The 17,245-nt window shown below is 39.9% G+C and overlaps 1 protein-coding gene across 1 annotated transcript in view; it reads left to right on the top strand.

The window, feature by feature from the left end:
- iars1 (isoleucyl-tRNA synthetase 1) overlaps positions 1–17,245 on the top strand; it is a 49,192-nt gene that overhangs the window by 24,280 nt on the left and 7,667 nt on the right. The window contains exons 15-27 of the mRNA XM_054616340.1: positions 1,126–1,199; positions 2,704–2,898; positions 3,206–3,292; positions 3,955–4,038; positions 5,444–5,588; positions 6,468–6,588; positions 6,765–6,856; positions 7,286–7,363; positions 7,915–8,036; positions 10,137–10,239; positions 10,789–10,872; positions 13,798–13,972; positions 16,102–16,214. Of these exons, the coding sequence (XP_054472315.1) occupies positions 1,126–1,199; positions 2,704–2,898; positions 3,206–3,292; positions 3,955–4,038; positions 5,444–5,588; positions 6,468–6,588; positions 6,765–6,856; positions 7,286–7,363; positions 7,915–8,036; positions 10,137–10,239; positions 10,789–10,872; positions 13,798–13,972; positions 16,102–16,214 (1,473 nt within the window). The remainder of the gene's footprint in view (positions 1–1,125; positions 1,200–2,703; positions 2,899–3,205; positions 3,293–3,954; positions 4,039–5,443; positions 5,589–6,467; positions 6,589–6,764; positions 6,857–7,285; positions 7,364–7,914; positions 8,037–10,136; positions 10,240–10,788; positions 10,873–13,797; positions 13,973–16,101; positions 16,215–17,245) is intronic.

Raw genomic sequence — 17,245 nt, 5'->3', positions numbered from 1 at the left:
TAGTTTGAAATCTGCTTTCTTGCCAGGAGTTAGATGAAAAGAGATCAATACTACTATTTATGTGTTCAGTAAATAGAAAACCACCAGCAGCCTGTTGGCTTAGTTTAGCACAATGACTGGAAACTGCTGACCTGAGACTGTCCAAATCTAACAGTCTGCCTACCAGCAACCCTTTAAGCTCACTTATCTCATTTGTTAAATCCGAACATAAATGGTATCAATTTCCTCGTGGGCGGCTGTGGCACATGAGGTAGAGCGCTTGTCCCGTAACCACAAGGTTGGTGGTTCAAACCCCTCTACCAGCAACATGCCGAGGTGTCCTTGAGCAAGACACCTAACCCCAAGTTGCTCCCCGGGCGCTTCATTGCAGCCCACTGCTCCTCTGGGATGGGTTAAATGCAGAGAAATAATTTCCCCATTGTGGGACTAATAAAGGCTTAATTATTATTATTATTATTATTACCTTAATACAAATAACTAAATGGGGGCATTTATGTTTGATATTGGACATAGTCCCTTACCAAAGAGTTATGTATGTATGAATGGATAGGCATATCCCAAAATGTCAAACAATTCCAACAAGTGAAATGAAGCGTGAGAAAGAAAGGAGGCTTGAGTCACTTACTATAAAATGGCAAACACAAAATTTAATCAGTCCACCACGTTGTAAAGGTCAGTAATAATTAATTGTACAAACTAACCCATTTTAATGGCTTATTGTAAAGTGTAGCCTCACCAATAATGGATTTTGGAGGCCAACACAGATATAGATTTTTTTTTTTTTGGGGGGGGGGGGGGGGAAAATCAGATCATTACTAATTTAATCCAACATAAAAACATAGCATCAACCTTGATATAGGGCCGCAATGTTAATACTTTTTTTATTCATTGATTTGTCGTTGATAACATTTCAGAAATGGAATGGAAAGGCCTAATGTGATGTCTTCAAATACATTTTTTGCTTGATGATTCAAACAATAAATTGCTTATTTAAATTATTGTGATCAACAGATCGATTAATTTGTAATCGTCCATTTCCGTCTTCAGGAAATGGACGATTGTAACTGACAGCTGTTCTTTGATATTGCTCACTCAACCTGTACTATGTGTGTGCTTGTGCGTCAGGTGGTGTGTATAGGGTCCATTGCTGAACTGGAGGAACTGACCGGAGTCAGAGTAACTGATCTGCATCGGGAGAGGTGAGTCACTGATCAAACACCGAGATTATCAGCCAACCACCTGAGCATGTACTCAGCGGTGTGTGTCTGCTGTGGTAGTGGGATACCTTCAGATTCACAGGGTGTATGGGTGTAGATGGGTGGATATGAGATGATAAGTTTATAACATGGTGTCTGCTTTTATATGTGTTTGTGTGTGTTGGTGCATGAATTTGTCGTTAATCTGCCCTCTTCCTCTCTAATGTGACCTTTCTGCCTGAACCACAAGTGTTCTGAGGAACACAGATCACTTTCCTCTTCATCTCCTAATTACATTTAATCACCTCCACGGGGTTGTGCATATTTAATTTATTGGGGAGGAAAAAGGGGGCCTTCCTCCTGCTCCTGTGTTTGAATTCTGTGTTTATAAGGTGCCTGTGCAGGTTTGGAAGACATGGCAAGGTGATGAATATGGTTGTAGCGATCCTTCAAGATTAAAAAAGGAACGAATCTAATTAAAGAACTGCTCTGTAGCAGTTTATCATATGTTTAAAACCAGGTTTGAAAGTTGTGCAATGGTTTAAACTTTACGAAATACAAAATATGTATGGATCCCTAACAACTAAATGGGCAGACTGTTACATCAGATAATAAGGTTTGAAGTGGCCAAATCCCAGAGATAATGGCTCTGCCCGCATTGCGAACACTATAGCAAAATCTTAGTAACACGCCACAAAAATGACTCAAAATGTACTCGGCAGTGCATTTCTTTTTGGATTATTCCTGATTAACTCTCCCCTTCCTCAATAGGCCCAGTTGCAGAGCTCTTAGAAGCAGAGAACTACAGCAGAGTGTGCTTTAGTGATTACTAAAGGTGTAATCTGCAGTTTAAAGGCCTGAGTCCTAATCATTCTAGAAATGTGCAGTAGGCTGTTGCTGAAGGGTAAAATAAAGTAACTTTTTACTTTCTGTGTATATGTGATGTTAATGTTTTGTTGTTTTTGAATTAATACAAAACTAAGGGAACTTTCCATACACATAATTTCATTTAAATTAAGTTGACACCTCACACAAACTGACACTTTATACCTACTACATCCAGGTTCATGTGTTTTCCTCAGCTTACGTAACTTTACTGAAGAAACAATTATTTTTTTCATGGGTGATATGAAAAAATATACTGACTCATGAGTGAGTCAGTATATGAAGTAAATGCATCCATATCCTTGTGTCTGAAGCTTATGACCCAAAGCAATGACCAAGGTTATTCTAGTGGGTGTCAGCACAACGTTAGCAACAATGTTTTTTTCTTAAACCTCGTTCCCAGAGGTGAAAGATTATAAAATCCTTGTCTTGGACTGTAGCCAATAAGCCTATAGACGCTTGGATCCATATAGTGAACGAATGTTTAAAAAGTGGCCCAAGGCAGCAAGAAACCCTGAACTAAAACGAGACCGTTGAATTTGTTATTTCTGCTATTTGTCTTAACAATTGTTCCTCTTTTCTCTTTCTTTCCACCTCTTCTGTCTCCACTTTCTCTGCCCAGCATCGACGATCTGACAATCCCGTCTCGGTGTGGTAAGGGCGTGCTGCGGAGGATCACAGAGGTGTTCGACTGCTGGTTTGAGAGCGGCAGCATGCCTTACGCCCAGGCCCACTACCCCTTTGAGAACAGGAAGGAGTTTGAGGACACTTTCCCAGCAGACTTCATCGCTGAAGGCATTGACCAGACGAGGGGATGGTGAGCTGTGGATGAATGGATGGATGAGAAAGAGGTCAACGGATGAGAAAGAGGTCAACGGATGAGGAAAAGTGACATTGAGTCCTTCCCTGCTGAGTTCGTTGAGTGCAGAGCATGAATGGTGTCTTTCTAAAAAGCTCATTTTTCGTTTTGAATTAAACAGAATAAAATAATTCAGTTAGTTAGTTAGCATTAAGTTAGTAGATAAGTTTTTCCTTAATCCTACCTCAGAGAAATAATGAATTGTAAAGTTTGAGTCCTGCTTGTCACGCTGACCTTGTGTACCATCTTTTGCATCCTCCTGTAGGTTCTACACCTTGCTGGTGCTCTCCACAGCCCTGTTTGGCAGACCGCCCTTCAAGAATGTCATTGTTAACGGATTGGTGCTCGCTAGGTGAGTCCATTGACTTATTAACAAACCTCTATTCCTCCTTCCTTTCTTTCATTCCCAGATAAAATGAATCTTCATTAAAGATTAAAGGCTGTTTTCTGTTTTTCTGCTCAACAAATGCTGTGAAAATATAAAAACCAACGGTGTGACTCTCAATACTTGAGTACTTCCAATTTCCCAATCAGGCTTTGGTTTCACAGGCAAAACTCAATAGCAGGTTTGGTTTTCATATTTAATGAGATTTGTTGACATTAAGACAAATACAGGATGTTGCTAACTTAATGTTTCAGTCATTTTCATGCACGTTTCTGGCCTTTTTTCTGAAACGTCATTGTTTTCTTGTTAGCCTTCAATACTCCTCCTCCTTACTACTATTTTTATGTAACTTTTTTTCTCCCTTCTTCACCTGCCCATTAATCCCCTTTTTTGTGCCGTTTCTCATGATCATTATGGGATGTGTGCTGCAACATTTAGCCCTTAGAGCTGCTCCACAACAGGCCTACTCGTCATGTCCTCAGCCCCGGGGTCTAAATGCAGCACTGTGGCCTGCTGACCTGGAAGGACTTGACTAATTTGAATACCAAGTGCTTGGTTTCTAACATGCACTTTTGTGCATGCATGCGTGTGTATGTGCATTAATGCCTTTGCTTGTCTTACTCCTGCAGCGATGGACAGAAGATGAGCAAGCGCAAGAAGAACTACCCAGATCCAGGACTGATAGTGCAGCAATATGGAGCTGATGCCCTCAGGTCAGCTCTGTGCTTGAATGTGAATGAGTGTGTGTTTCTGAAGCATGAATGCCTTTGTGCCGGTGGCACGGTTCTGGTTGTTACTGTTAACCCACCTTATGTCATTAGCAGGCATGGTTTTAAAGGCTTTGAATCGCTATGCACGCTTAATTAGGCTCGTTCTTCGTCCTACTAACAGTATAGACACGCTCACGTATACTGTACATACACATTCATAGACACATTCGCTCCTTTGCCCTGAGCAGTGAGTGTGCCATGGCCATATGGCCGAATGAATAAAGCACTATGCATTTGCGCCATATGCTCTCAAACAGTATATTCTGATGATGAGTGAGTGGCAGAGATAAAGAAAGAAAGGCGTTAGATAGAAACTGAAGCAGTGAGAGGGTGAAGTATAGACTGTGAGGGTTTTTTGTTGCTTATTTTAGTGACAACAGTCAGTCTTCATGTTGGCTCATTTTTAGTTATTTACCAACTGATGGTTCTGTCTATTCTGCATTTTATTTCAAGTGTATATTCAATAGTTGCTGCTATTAAAATCACTCCTGGCCTATTGCATGTTGTTGCATCATGTTAGCTCGCTTCCAGAGTCGTCATCAAACTTTTTTCTAACCGCTCTAACCCAGTGAGCTGATGCCTGCCACAGACTATTATATCCATAAGGATTATTCCGATTTTCTTCAATTGTCATGTCAACAGTGTCTTTATTTGGCCTTAATGAAGAGAAGAGATTTATTTGCAATGACATGCTGTTGGTAAAATTTGGTTTTAATCCAAAAAATGATGCGGAACCTTTTCAAGGTGGACATTTAAACAAACTGATAGAGAAAATCCAATCCAGATGTCTTTATCAGCTGAATAGCTTTGCATTAAGAAAATGCTGCCTACCTCACAGCTTTTTTTTTTTAATAATAAGTGTTTACCTCAGATTGTTGTGGCGAGAAGTTTTCAACATGGCTTTAACCGTCTGCACTCATCTGTGTGAGCAACATACTGAAGTTCAAATGTTGGCCGTAACAAACAGCGGCACTTCAGAGGCACGTGTGAGTTATAGGCAAGTAATGGGGCATGATTGACAGCTGGCAAACCCAGACTACAATCGTTTACAATTTTAAAAAGGAATGAAATTGTATAAGGCTTTATATAGTGAAATATAGCCTGATTTCATTGTGCCAATACACGCCTCTCACTGCAGCGGGGTTTTTTTCCCACGCATCACTGAGAGCGTGCGTTAGAGAGCTTAAAGGGACGGGTGTCTGTCTCGGGCCGGGTCAGGCTGAAAAACTGCAGACTTTGCAGGGCTAGGGTTGGAATTCTTTGGCCCGTTTAGGGCTCTACACACTGCATGCTCTCACTAACTTATTATCAATCCTGCCACACTCACCAACTCCGTCTCTCCTTGTAGACTGTACCTCATCAACTCCCCTGTAGTGAGAGCAGAGAACCTGCGTTTCAAAGAGGAGGGTGTGCGAGACGTGTTGAAGGATGTCTTCCTGCCGTGGTATAATGCCTATCGCTTCCTGGTACAGAACGTACAAAGGTTACAGAAGGTAATGAACAGAGTAAAAATATCGTACATTACATAACTCCCACTGTGTTGCTTTAGCTATTCCTGGTCTAAAAAGTGCAGCAGATTGTTACTGTCATTAACCAATTATTTATAAGGTAATCACTGGAACAAAAAGGAAATAACTTGTTGTTAGTGCCGTGAAATAATGCAGTCCTAGCTGCAGTAATACCTCGCCCTGATGTCCCTTTATGGATGGTTAAGTGGCTGAGAGTATTTGGTTCTTGATTGGAAAAAAATCAGTAGTTTAGAAAACACAGATTATCCTATGAGAGCAGAAGAAGTGGAGTTGAATTGGATAGAATTGATTCTTCACATAGTGTACTGGCTGTTCAGTTACTTTACATGATCACTTTACACATGCCAACCTGTAGGTACATTTAAACATATCAATGATGCCACTTACAGACAAAGAAAGCAATACTTACTGCGTTCACACACACACACAGACACCAAAACATACTTCAAAAATACATAAACATCAGATATTATTTTTTGAAGAATGTATAAATTAAATACAATTTAACATCAAGCTATTTCAGGAATTTGACCAATAGACAAGGGAACCTGTATGACAATTGTCCGAAGAAGCAGTCAAACCAATTTCATAACTATATAAGTAACTTTAATTTCTAGTAAAGTAAGAGTTCAATAACAACTATGTCAACATTACTCACAACACACACGCACCAACATCAACTATAAGAATAGTAATAATCGTAGTTATAAGGTGGCACATTCTGCAGAAGATGCTGATTCAGGCCCGATTTCAGCGGCTGCGCATCAACTATATTGTGTGTCTTTGTAAAAATAAAAAAAAATGTTTTATTTAACTGTGTGTACTTGTTTGGTAATTTGTCAGGAGGATGAGATTCAGTTCCTGTACAATGAAAACACAGCGAAGCAGAGTGACAACATCATGGACAAATGGATTCAGTCCTTTACACAGTCCCTCATCCAGTTCTTCAAGGCCGAGATGGACGGTGAGACACACACACACACAATCACACTGCTGTCATCACTTGATATGGACAGTCACTAAGAAGATTAGTACTTATTAGCTTAAAATTCATCACACCCGGAATCATATTCATGTTGTTTCTATATTCAGCCTTATTAAACTAGAAAGGACAAACTAGACTGTAGTCTCTTGTTGCAGCTTACCACCTGTACACCGTCGTGCCTCGCCTGGTCAAGTTTGTGGACATGCTCACCAACTGGTATGTGAGGACCAACAGACGCCGTCTAAAGGTGAGATAACTGCTTTGACTCTATAATGTTATATTGTAAGGCAGATACAAGGGGGCAGCTAATGACTAAAATGTCTCATGAGGGACAATCACTAGCAGTAGTAGGCTTTAAGTCAAAGTATAGTTATACATTAGTGTATAAGTACAGATGATGCTACTCTTTACAATTTATGTCCTGTATCTTTCTTTTTGTTGCTGTTTTACTGAGCATTTAAATGATTCGTTTAATGGAAACATTGATTTTAAGCTACCACTAAGTGTCTTTATCATTGCCACCATCTGAGGACATTTTGTAGCGATCAGTTTGTGGCCCTCCAAGTCAACATTCGGTTGAAGTGAATTGGGCATACATGCGCTGATGTGTGTAATGGCTCTTTTCCCTCTTCCAAGGGGATTGACTCTTTGCTGTGTTTGTGTGTGAACTTTGTAGGGGGAGAGTGGCACTGAGGACTGCCTGTGGGCGCTGGAAACCCTCTTCAGTGTTCTGTTCTCCATGTGCAGGCTGATGGTGAGTCATAATGTTTCTGTGTGTGTGTTTGAGTGTGTGTGAGACAGTTAGAAAAATAGAGATTGTATGGAGGACATTTCTTGTGGTGAGGTTTTGCTCTTGTGTATGCAAGACGCAAAGCAATAACTCTGGTATGGAAGAGGTGTGCGTGTATGCGCTTACATGGCTATGAATTATGCATGAGCAGTAGGAGTTTTTATTTATAACACATTGAAGATGTTTGCATGTGAGGCGAGATGCATGCTAAGAGCCAGTTAGCCTAACCCGGATCAATGCAGATCAGCTGTTAGCTTCACAAATGAATTACCCATGGTTGCAAATGGAAGAGTTACACTAGAAGTAACCTCACTCTGTTTGAACTTTATCACCATTGAGGAAAAAAAAAACTAGCGTAAAAATCTGTTTTGTATGCTGATTATACAGATGCTTCTGACTTTAAGACCTCATTGTCAGAAAATGTAAATGAACTACAGTACAGAGCATTTAATAATAATATTATTCTCTTCCTTTTTCTCTCATGTCTACTTGCTTTTTTCCCTTCATCTCCTCAGGCTCCCTTCACACCCTTCATTACAGAGATGATGTACCAAAATCTGCGTCACCTCATCAATCCCGTCTCGGTTGAAGAGAAGGACAGCAGCAGCATCCACTATCTCATGCTGCCCCAACTCAGGTTGGAAAAAGCCTTCAGTAACGCTCAAATGTTACGGGTATCGTCTGCTTCATTTAAAGCTTAAATTAAAGAAGAAAAAGGGCAAAAGACCACTGAGAGTTGTCGCTATCCATAAGAGCTAAAAGTGACTCTTGCGATTGTCATATTCAACGTGTCACCTGTTTTCCCCCGGTCGCTCCACACATCTTTCAAATATTCTACTTGTAGGAGCCAGGCAGAAATTGAGGACGTAGGTACTCTTTGAATAGAGTTTCCCGCAGTGTGTCATTGTGGAGGCCTGCTGCCTCGCCTGAAATACAGCTAACGTAAGAGGGAATTATCACACTTTTATGAAATATATAAAGGAAAAACAAGCAAAGCCACTGATTCACTCAGTAAAAACTACATATTTAGTCTAGAAACTACATTAATCATGGAACCCAATGCATCAGGATCTGTCTGATTCGCTCACAAGGTGACAATGATTAATCATCCAATCGTATATTTGCTTTGCAGTAATTATTTAGAGCAGCACGTCCCAACGTTGTTAGTTGATACCCTGATCAAATTTTCCATTTAAATATTTATTAGAATACATGGGACTGAAGGGTTCGGTAGATAAAGATTTGCTTTTGAGTAATTTCTGAGCAGATTTTCTGCTCATGTGTCAAATGCAAGACTTTGTTTCTGAAGTTAATCACAGATGCATTTTCCACAGCGGTACAAAGTTATTTATGAGCATCGACCAGGTCATCTGATACGGAGAAAGACATTGAAATCCTTCTTTACAGCTTCTCCCAAGTTCACTGCTTTCTACTCTAAAAGTAGCCTAACCCTGTTTGTATTTTCAGTGTTTCAACTGTTGATGCCTTCTTTAGAAAGCGATAAGAGATTTCGAGAAGCATTTGTGCTCTTTGAGCAGAGAATTTCTGACCCAGAACTTCAAAATGCCTCTCTTTGATTATCAGACACCTAGATGGATATTGCTCACAAAATATGACCATTTCATTTCCTTCACTTCAATTACTTCTGTAAAATGTGTGCCTTGGTGGCGGATCAGTTTAGTAAAGCCCGGGAGGAATTTCTAATTGCCCAAACGTAATTGCATCATCTTTAACAACGAAAAGTTCTGACATGATTAAATATCCGTTTGATTTAGCGGAGGGAAAATAGTTTGTGTAATGGTTCATATAATCTCCCCTGTCGCTTTGGCAGCACTCAGTGCTGCTGCTTTATTAGCTGCTTGTCCTTCCTGCTGTCGAATGGGACCACTTCACCCCCTCCCAAAGGTCAGCCACCAATCAGGCGGTGGGAAGAGCTGCTCCTCAATCAGCTCATTAAATGATTGGCTGTCCCTGGAGTCCTCTCCTCTCTCATTTTACTCTGCTGTTGTGTGCACACATGGAGGAGCACACTGTTGAAGTAAATGAACAAGCATTGTGCACGTACACACACACACACACACACACACACACACACACACACACACACACACACACACACACACACACACACGAGTGTGTGTTCCTCCAGACTGTTAGGGCTAATATCGCTATTATGCCTGATTATCAGTGGCTGTGCGATTTAATTTGAATTCAGTGGTGGAAGTCACAGTGTACCTTATTAGTGGATGCTCCTGAATTAAACTCTGGCGCTTGTGGTTCTGAACTCTGTCTTTATTAAGATGTACGGTACTAACCATGTCACGCTCTTGTATTCATTTTCCTCTAAAGAATAGCAATTTTAATTTCTAAACCACTGATTAACCGGAATATGACGGCTGCTGCCTGTAAGTTTTGGCAGAAATGCGCCTATGTCCCCTGACTGTGCCCTGAAATGGTACAGAATGTCACAGAATACAGAGTGACTCCTAAGAAGGTGGGTTGTTTTGAAAGATGTTCCTCTCATCTTCTCACATCCACTTAATATAAAGAGGCAGCTCGGTCAGGTGGCACCCATTGCAATTGCAAAAGTCTCACCAGGTAAAGGATAATAACTTTCTCTCCCGTATAACCCAAAATGCAGAGTTAAGAGGTTATTCAGCACTTATATCATCGCTTTGTGACGCTACTTATGCTTTGGTGATGCTTATATTTTCTTTATTTACATTTCTTGTTTCAGAGAGAGTCTGATCGACAAGCGCATCGAGAGCGCCGTCTGTCAGATGCAGTCTGTGATCGAGCTGGGCCGAGTGATCCGAGACAGGAAGACTCTGCCCGTTAAGGTGAATCATCAGCTTTACTCAGTCTATTCATACACTCCAATATAAGAAGTACAGTAAATCAAGACTCTAGGAAACATACGATATATCGGCTGATATCAGTAGCAATGTCGGCCGATTAAGTAACAAGAAATTTGCAGCACAGAAATGCCAAAGACATGTTTGTGTTTGGTTTATTAGACAGTTTCTCCTCACTGAGTTTATTTCATAACTGTAAAATATCAAGTATATTACATGTTTACAGTTCTTTATGGGATCCCTATCTAGAATGTTTAGTTTATGTTAACAAAAAATAGGAATATCTGTTACTATGTTGCTTTATGATTTTTGTATCTTACAACTACAAATATTAGTATTTGCTTCACAAATCCAGCATCAGACTGGCTCTTACATTATCTGTACCTTTTCACAAATTCCTATTGCTCTCCTATAGATGGATTACATTTTTTCATATTAGTGCACTGAGTTATGTTGTGTTCATTATGACAACCCCATTTCTGTGTTTTTTGTGCTGTAACAATTGACCCACTCTAATGTTGGTGTGCATTTCAGTACCCATTAAAGGAGGTGGTAGTTATTCACCAGGACCCAGAAGCTCTGAAAGACATTCAGTCCCTGGAGAAATACATCCTGGATGTAAGTAGAACCCGCCGTGATTGTTTCGTTTAATAATTTGTGCCGTCTTGAAGCGGTCTTAGTACTTTACCAGTTCTCTGCTTCAAGGAAAGAGGTGCATCGTCTTTTCATCTTTCCTTCAAATTTTTGTTGTTTTTTTTACTCTGCTTTGATCAGTACCATTATGTTTTTAAGAGAAAGAGATTCCTCTCCTAGAACCTCTTTGACACTCCAAAGCCAGTGTGTTGATTTGATAGAGGGGAGGGAGCACATGCTCACACATCGTCTGTATCTTCAGCAGTAATTTAAATGACTGCGGTTGGTTCATCTCAAAAGGGGGTGGAGCAGATGTCTTGGAAAATGGTTTTACGTTTGATCGACTCCAATTGCCACACATGCAAACCCTTCATCAACTATAGAATGCACACACAAGCAGAATGTTTTTTTTTCCCTCCAGTACATGGAAACATTATATTGCTGCTAATGTGTTTGTGTGCTTCATAGCTACAGTAATATGCATCATTACAGTTCCCGCTGCTCTTCTACAGTTTGTTACATATAGATACATATAGAGCCAGCAACAGTTGGCTCTTTGACTTTCCAGGTAAGGTCATGTTTTTTGCCATTTAGACATCATGTATGTTTAACTATATGTAAAAAAAAAAAATCCTATAATCGAGGAGGGTGTTTCCAATGTCAGATATAACATTTTTATACAAGTGAGTCTGGTCCATTCAGGTGCTTCCCAAAAGACTGGGGGAAAAACAAAATCTGACAGACTAATTGCCATAGTCTTTAGTGCAGGAAGCCATTAAACTGACATTATCCCTTTGTCTTTGGATTTGCTTTGCAGCAAAGCTCAAGAAGTCGATGCTGTTCCACAGCTGACTCGGATAACTACTCTTTAGAAAGAATGTTTCAATATTTTCCATGATCAATGTTGATGCTTTTGTTCCCACTGTAGCCACGTGAAGTCTTTCAATTCTAACTGGTGCATCTTAGATGAAAAATTGATTGTGGCTCCCATATTCTGATGACAAAGGAAATTGACAGAACATATAGAGATTGAGGATTACCTGGGAAAAGGGCTGCTGGTGCAACCTTTTGTTGGAACCTTCAAGATTAATCGTAGTTCTAGCCACTTCTTATCTCTCACTCTGTTTGATTTCTGGGGAGGAAAACATTTAACCTTGCCGGCATCTAGCTTCCCTCCAGTAAACAAGGTTTATTTAATCAGAACTGAGAGCAGTTTAAGGTCCTGCAGCCCAGGGAAGAGCCTTCAAACTCTTTTACTGTTGATGTAGGTTCAGTTGAGCTGAGCTTTTGGAAGTTAGGTTGATTAGGTCTGGATTCACCTTTTCACTGTGGCTTTTACTAAGATTCCTTAATTATTATTCTATAAGTATTATTATTTAACTGGTCCTTCTCTGTGGTTCATCTAATTTTCTTTTATCACTACTTAAATGTGCAGCGATTGGGCACTTTATGTTGTTATCGGCTGACTCACTGGTTGATTTCATGCCTGAGTTGCTCTTTGAGTGAATTAAAGCTCATGTCCGGAGCAATTACAGTCTTTAATTACAGGACAAAGCAACTACTTTAACTTGAGACCCGTGATAATTACCTTCACAATGTATAGAGTAGTAGATACTCTTGGCATTAATACTAGCTCTGGCATATTCCACGGGTCGCTTTAAGTGACTGGTGGTTGCCGTACCAGGTCTGCTCTGCTGCCTCACTCAGGTCCGCCTCAGCTCAGGCCCATTATAAGAGTTGGGCTGTGTCATCAAGATGGCGACGACCAGAGCTTCAAAACTGCTCTTCAGAAACCAATGGTTGATGCGATAGAGATTACCTCTTTATTTTATACAGTCGGAAGTCTTGTAGAAGAAAGTAGGCCCAAAATGTGATTGGCTGTTGACGGCTGTAGCTTTGATCAGCTTTTCTCTGCTGACAAACTCGTTGCCGAGCTGAAGATGTTCAATGGAATTATTCAATGACTTGCTATTTTATTTGACAGAAGCCTGAATATATATTAATGCACCAACGTCACACACAAACAAAGCCATATATGTCTTCAGGATAAGAGGTATTTTTTTGCACTTTAGCATAGATTCATTCCTATTTTTCATTAACCAAGCTCAGCTCAAAACAGAAGTTCCAGCTGCTATTTTCCACCCCACACTCAGCCCACTACAGCAGCTTATCTGAGCTCTGATGTTAAAACTTAGTCCCACTTTTCAGTGTGATTGACTGAAAGAAGCTGTGCATGGCAGACCAAGGTGGGAGTCAGATTTGCTAAACTTAGTACATCTATTGCTACACCAGATATAACCGGATCGCAGATTTCTATCTCCATTTAGATTGAAGAATGAAATGTACTCTAGTGAAAGGCAGAAGTATTGGCTTATTAGGAGGAATGGCGTGACTGACTTACTCTTTAAGTGCATGACTCTACAGAAATCAATTATTGATTTGCTCTTAACGGTACATGCCTGGGGTATTTAAAGTATTCAATTAGTTTTAGTTTTATTTAATATTTAATAAATGCAAATAGTATTTTGGTATCTAACTTGTATATTTTAAGTCTTACATTGCTTTTGGAGTGATTGGACAAATGTTGGGTGCATGATGAGTTTAAAAGGTTTAAAGGTCACTATACATTTGCAATGTTGCCAGGAGGGCTTTGTTCATTTTCTTTAGCTCATGTTTTTGGCATTTAATGATTTAACAGCATGTAATGAAAACACAACGGGTTTTGTGACTTTTGCTTTGCATTGCAATTTCATTTTATTTTATTTATTTAAATTTCTGTATTTATTTAAATTTTTTGTTTTTATTTTTTGTAACCCTAGAAACTGGTTATCATCCATATACTTGGGAGCGACAAGGCAGCTACGTTACCTTTCCTAACACATACGTTGTTTCTTGTTTTTCATCTTCCAGGAGCTTAATGTGCGACAGTTGACAATGTCAACGGACAAGGACAAGTACGGGATCCGTCTGAGAGCCGAGCCAGACCACATGGTGCTGGGCAAGAGACTGAAGGGGGCCTTCAAAGCTATCACTGCTTCTATCAAGGAGCTCACCAGCGAACAGCTAGAGGCCTTCCAGAAGACAGGTATTGCCATGGTTGGGTGGTTGTCTGCTTGTATTTTTAAAAAAAGACGCAAAATATGTGACCTTAAAAATCCCAATCAACGAAAAATCTCCAAGATATCGGCAGCCTGATTAAGTTATCTTGTTTGCATTTACACATGTACACAAGTTTACATTTTTTCTGCGCAAATGACATCCCAGAATTATTTTTACGTTATACATCTTTTTTTACCAAGTACTCTATGCCAATGACACATACCAAATACTAAATCCGTAGTCAATTATTTTGATTACCCTATAATTTACTAGTGAAGAACAGCAGGTTAGTCTTAATATTTTACACACAACTGCACAATTGCTGCGAATTGTGTTGAAATCCTAAATATTTCACTTAAAAACTCAACTGTGAATCCTTGTAATGAAGTGGAGCGCAGACAGACGGGCAGTTTATCCTCAGAATGCAAACCCTTACCCTTCTGAAACTATAATCAGAGCTGGAGTACGGATCAAAGCAGTGCAAGGTATCTTGTCTCTCCAATTACAGAGAGACGGGGAGAGCCCCCAGAGTCTCTGGGGAAGGAAGCAGTGGAGGTCAGCTGGGCTGTGGGAACTCAGCATTTCCAATCACTTGGATGTTTGAAGTGAAGCCAATTGGAAGGAAAGAAGGAGGATGGGCGATGGAAGGAATGAGATAGATGTGTTAGAGGATGGTGGAGAAATGGTGGAGAGAGGAAACACACAGATGATTGTGTGCAGTGTAACATTTCACTGACTTGTCATTAAAGGCAAGATTGGAGGAAAAAACCTGCTTTTAAGGTGCTAAACTGTATAATGTTTCAACTATCTCTGTTCAAAGGAATAGTTCAACACAGTATGAAGCTTCAGCTAGCAGACATTTTGTGGAAGGCTCACCACTGTCTCTTGAATAATCTATACATGAAAAAGCTTACAGCTCACACTCAGTTGAGAGTCCACTTTTAACCTCTTGAGCAATTTCTAGCTGAGAATCCGTGACTCAGAAAACCTTTTTAGACTAGAAGGGTAGCAATTTGGCAAGAAAACTGAAGTGTGTTCATGACCATTGGTTGTATGACTCAATATTCCTTACCTGCAGCTTTTTATCCCATCATCTTGATGGGGCAGAAGAAAAGAGGTTAAGAGAGAAGGTGGAAAAAGAGCGGAGAAGAAAGGAGGGACACAGGAAATCAAAGCATAGAAATCAGGGATTAGAGGGGAGGGGAGTGACTGTTTCACCCAGCCTCTGGGTTTGGAGAAGTGAAGAGGAGAGAAGAACCCTGTCACGGTTTTTAGTCAGAACACAGACGGGGGTAATTGCTGCCACTGGCAGAATGGAGATATAAACCTGACAAGAATGGGTTAGCTGTATTGTTTAAAAGCTCAGATCTTGTGTAGATTTGGCAAGGAAGACTGCAATGTGAGGAATCTGAAAATGCAAGCAAATACTGGTCCAGACCCATGCTAATTCATAATTCAATCCTTTTTATTTTATTAGACTGGTTGTATTTTAGATTTTCATAAGAAAATCATCTGAAAATCAGCATCTTATACTTGTCTAGTTGAGATTGTATGGTATTATTATAAATTCCTAGTTTAATTACTATGTAGTGATGTGAGTGATTTAACAAAACTGTTACTTCCAAACAGTTAAAAATTGTCTTTTTTTTTTTTTTTTTTTTTTACGTCACTCTACATCCAGCTTACAATGTACCAGAACAGTTTTCATAATTGTCTCCGTAGACTCAACCACATCGTTTTGTCCTACATGATTGTTGCCGAGAATATCCCAACCCAAGAGGAAAATCTTAATATTTGTGGTGGCAAACTGTTTTAATGAGTGTATATTAAGTATGGTTTGAATCATTTTCTCGTAACCCCTGGTGAGTTTTGTGTGGGCTGTACAATTTATGGTCGTTCGGATATGTGGTCTGATGATGCTGAGACACTGGAGGGTTCCACTGGTGTTGAATTCTGCATGAACAGCATATCTACGTACATGTACAATTCATACGCTGTTCTGTGAATCCATGGATGTTATTTTTTTTTTTTTTTACATTTAACAGTGTTTATTTTTAGGTTCAGTGCCATAACTGTGGTTCTTAACATGTTCATATTGTTGTGGTAAATGTTAAGGATCCATCAATGTGGACGGCCATGAGCTTCATGAGGAGGACCTGAGACTCATGTACACCTTCGACCAGAGCTCTGGCTCAGCAGCACAGTATGAAGCACACTCTGATGCTCAGGTATGCTTCAAATCTAAACCCAATCATTTTTGCTTTAGATAGCTTTTGCATGCAAATTGAACCATATTAAGGGGAAAAAAAGGAACATAGCTTCCCTGTTTAAAGGGACAGTTCAACCCAAAACTCAAAAATACATATTTTTCCTCTTATTTGATTGCTATTTATCAGTCAGGATTGTTTTGATGTGAGTTGCATAGCTTTGAGGATATGCGCCGTAGAGATGTCTGCCTTCTGTCCAATACAATGGGACTATATGGCACTCGGCTTGTGGTGCTCAAAACCCCATTTACGTTTGAAATACTCACCAGCAATGTCTTTTAGCAGAAATCATGGCCCTGTTACTCAAGATAATCAGCAGAGCTTGTTGTGAGCAGTTTCATGTAGGAACTATTTTCTTTCGACCATGGTTCTTTCTTTTCTCGACCAGAAAGAATAATTAATACCCAAAATGTAAGGCTGTTCCTCGAACCTTGTAGATAGATAGAGCTTTATCTTAGTTATTTTAGTTGGTTTTAATGTTTTGAATGCACGTCAATTTCTTCTTTAAACTTGCCGCACCCATCATAATTGATTGAATCACAAATTCTTTTTACTTTTGAGAGTTGATATACCATTCATGTCCTTTTATTATTCAAAAGATTATAAATAATTGTTAAATTTCAGTCACTAGTTGACACACAAAAAGGTATAGAAATACGCACACACATACAGTACACCCTCCTCTCTCCTTACTGCCACATTACTATTAGATTGAGCCACAAAGTGTAGTGTAACCTGAAAATATATATAAGTAAATGCCTCTGCGCGGCTGCTCCTGTACCACGCTGCCATATACTGTAAATGCATTTATTCGTCCTCACTGTGAGTGTGATGTATGAAATCATTTCACGGCTAAGTGGAAACCGGCATGTATGCGTTTCCCACAGGCCCTCTCTAATCAGTGCTCCTCCAGTCGTATACACCACCACACGGCTGCACCTTAATACCAGTTTACTGAGCTGGCTTTTTAGTTCTCTCTGTTACTCTCGCTC

This window comes from Anoplopoma fimbria, chromosome 17 (assembly GCF_027596085.1).
Source record: "Anoplopoma fimbria isolate UVic2021 breed Golden Eagle Sablefish chromosome 17, Afim_UVic_2022, whole genome shotgun sequence".
Lineage (NCBI taxonomy): Eukaryota > Metazoa > Chordata > Actinopteri > Perciformes > Anoplopomatidae > Anoplopoma > Anoplopoma fimbria.
The sequence above is the reverse complement of the archived record's forward strand: the minus strand, read 5'-3'. Positions and strand labels throughout refer to the sequence as shown.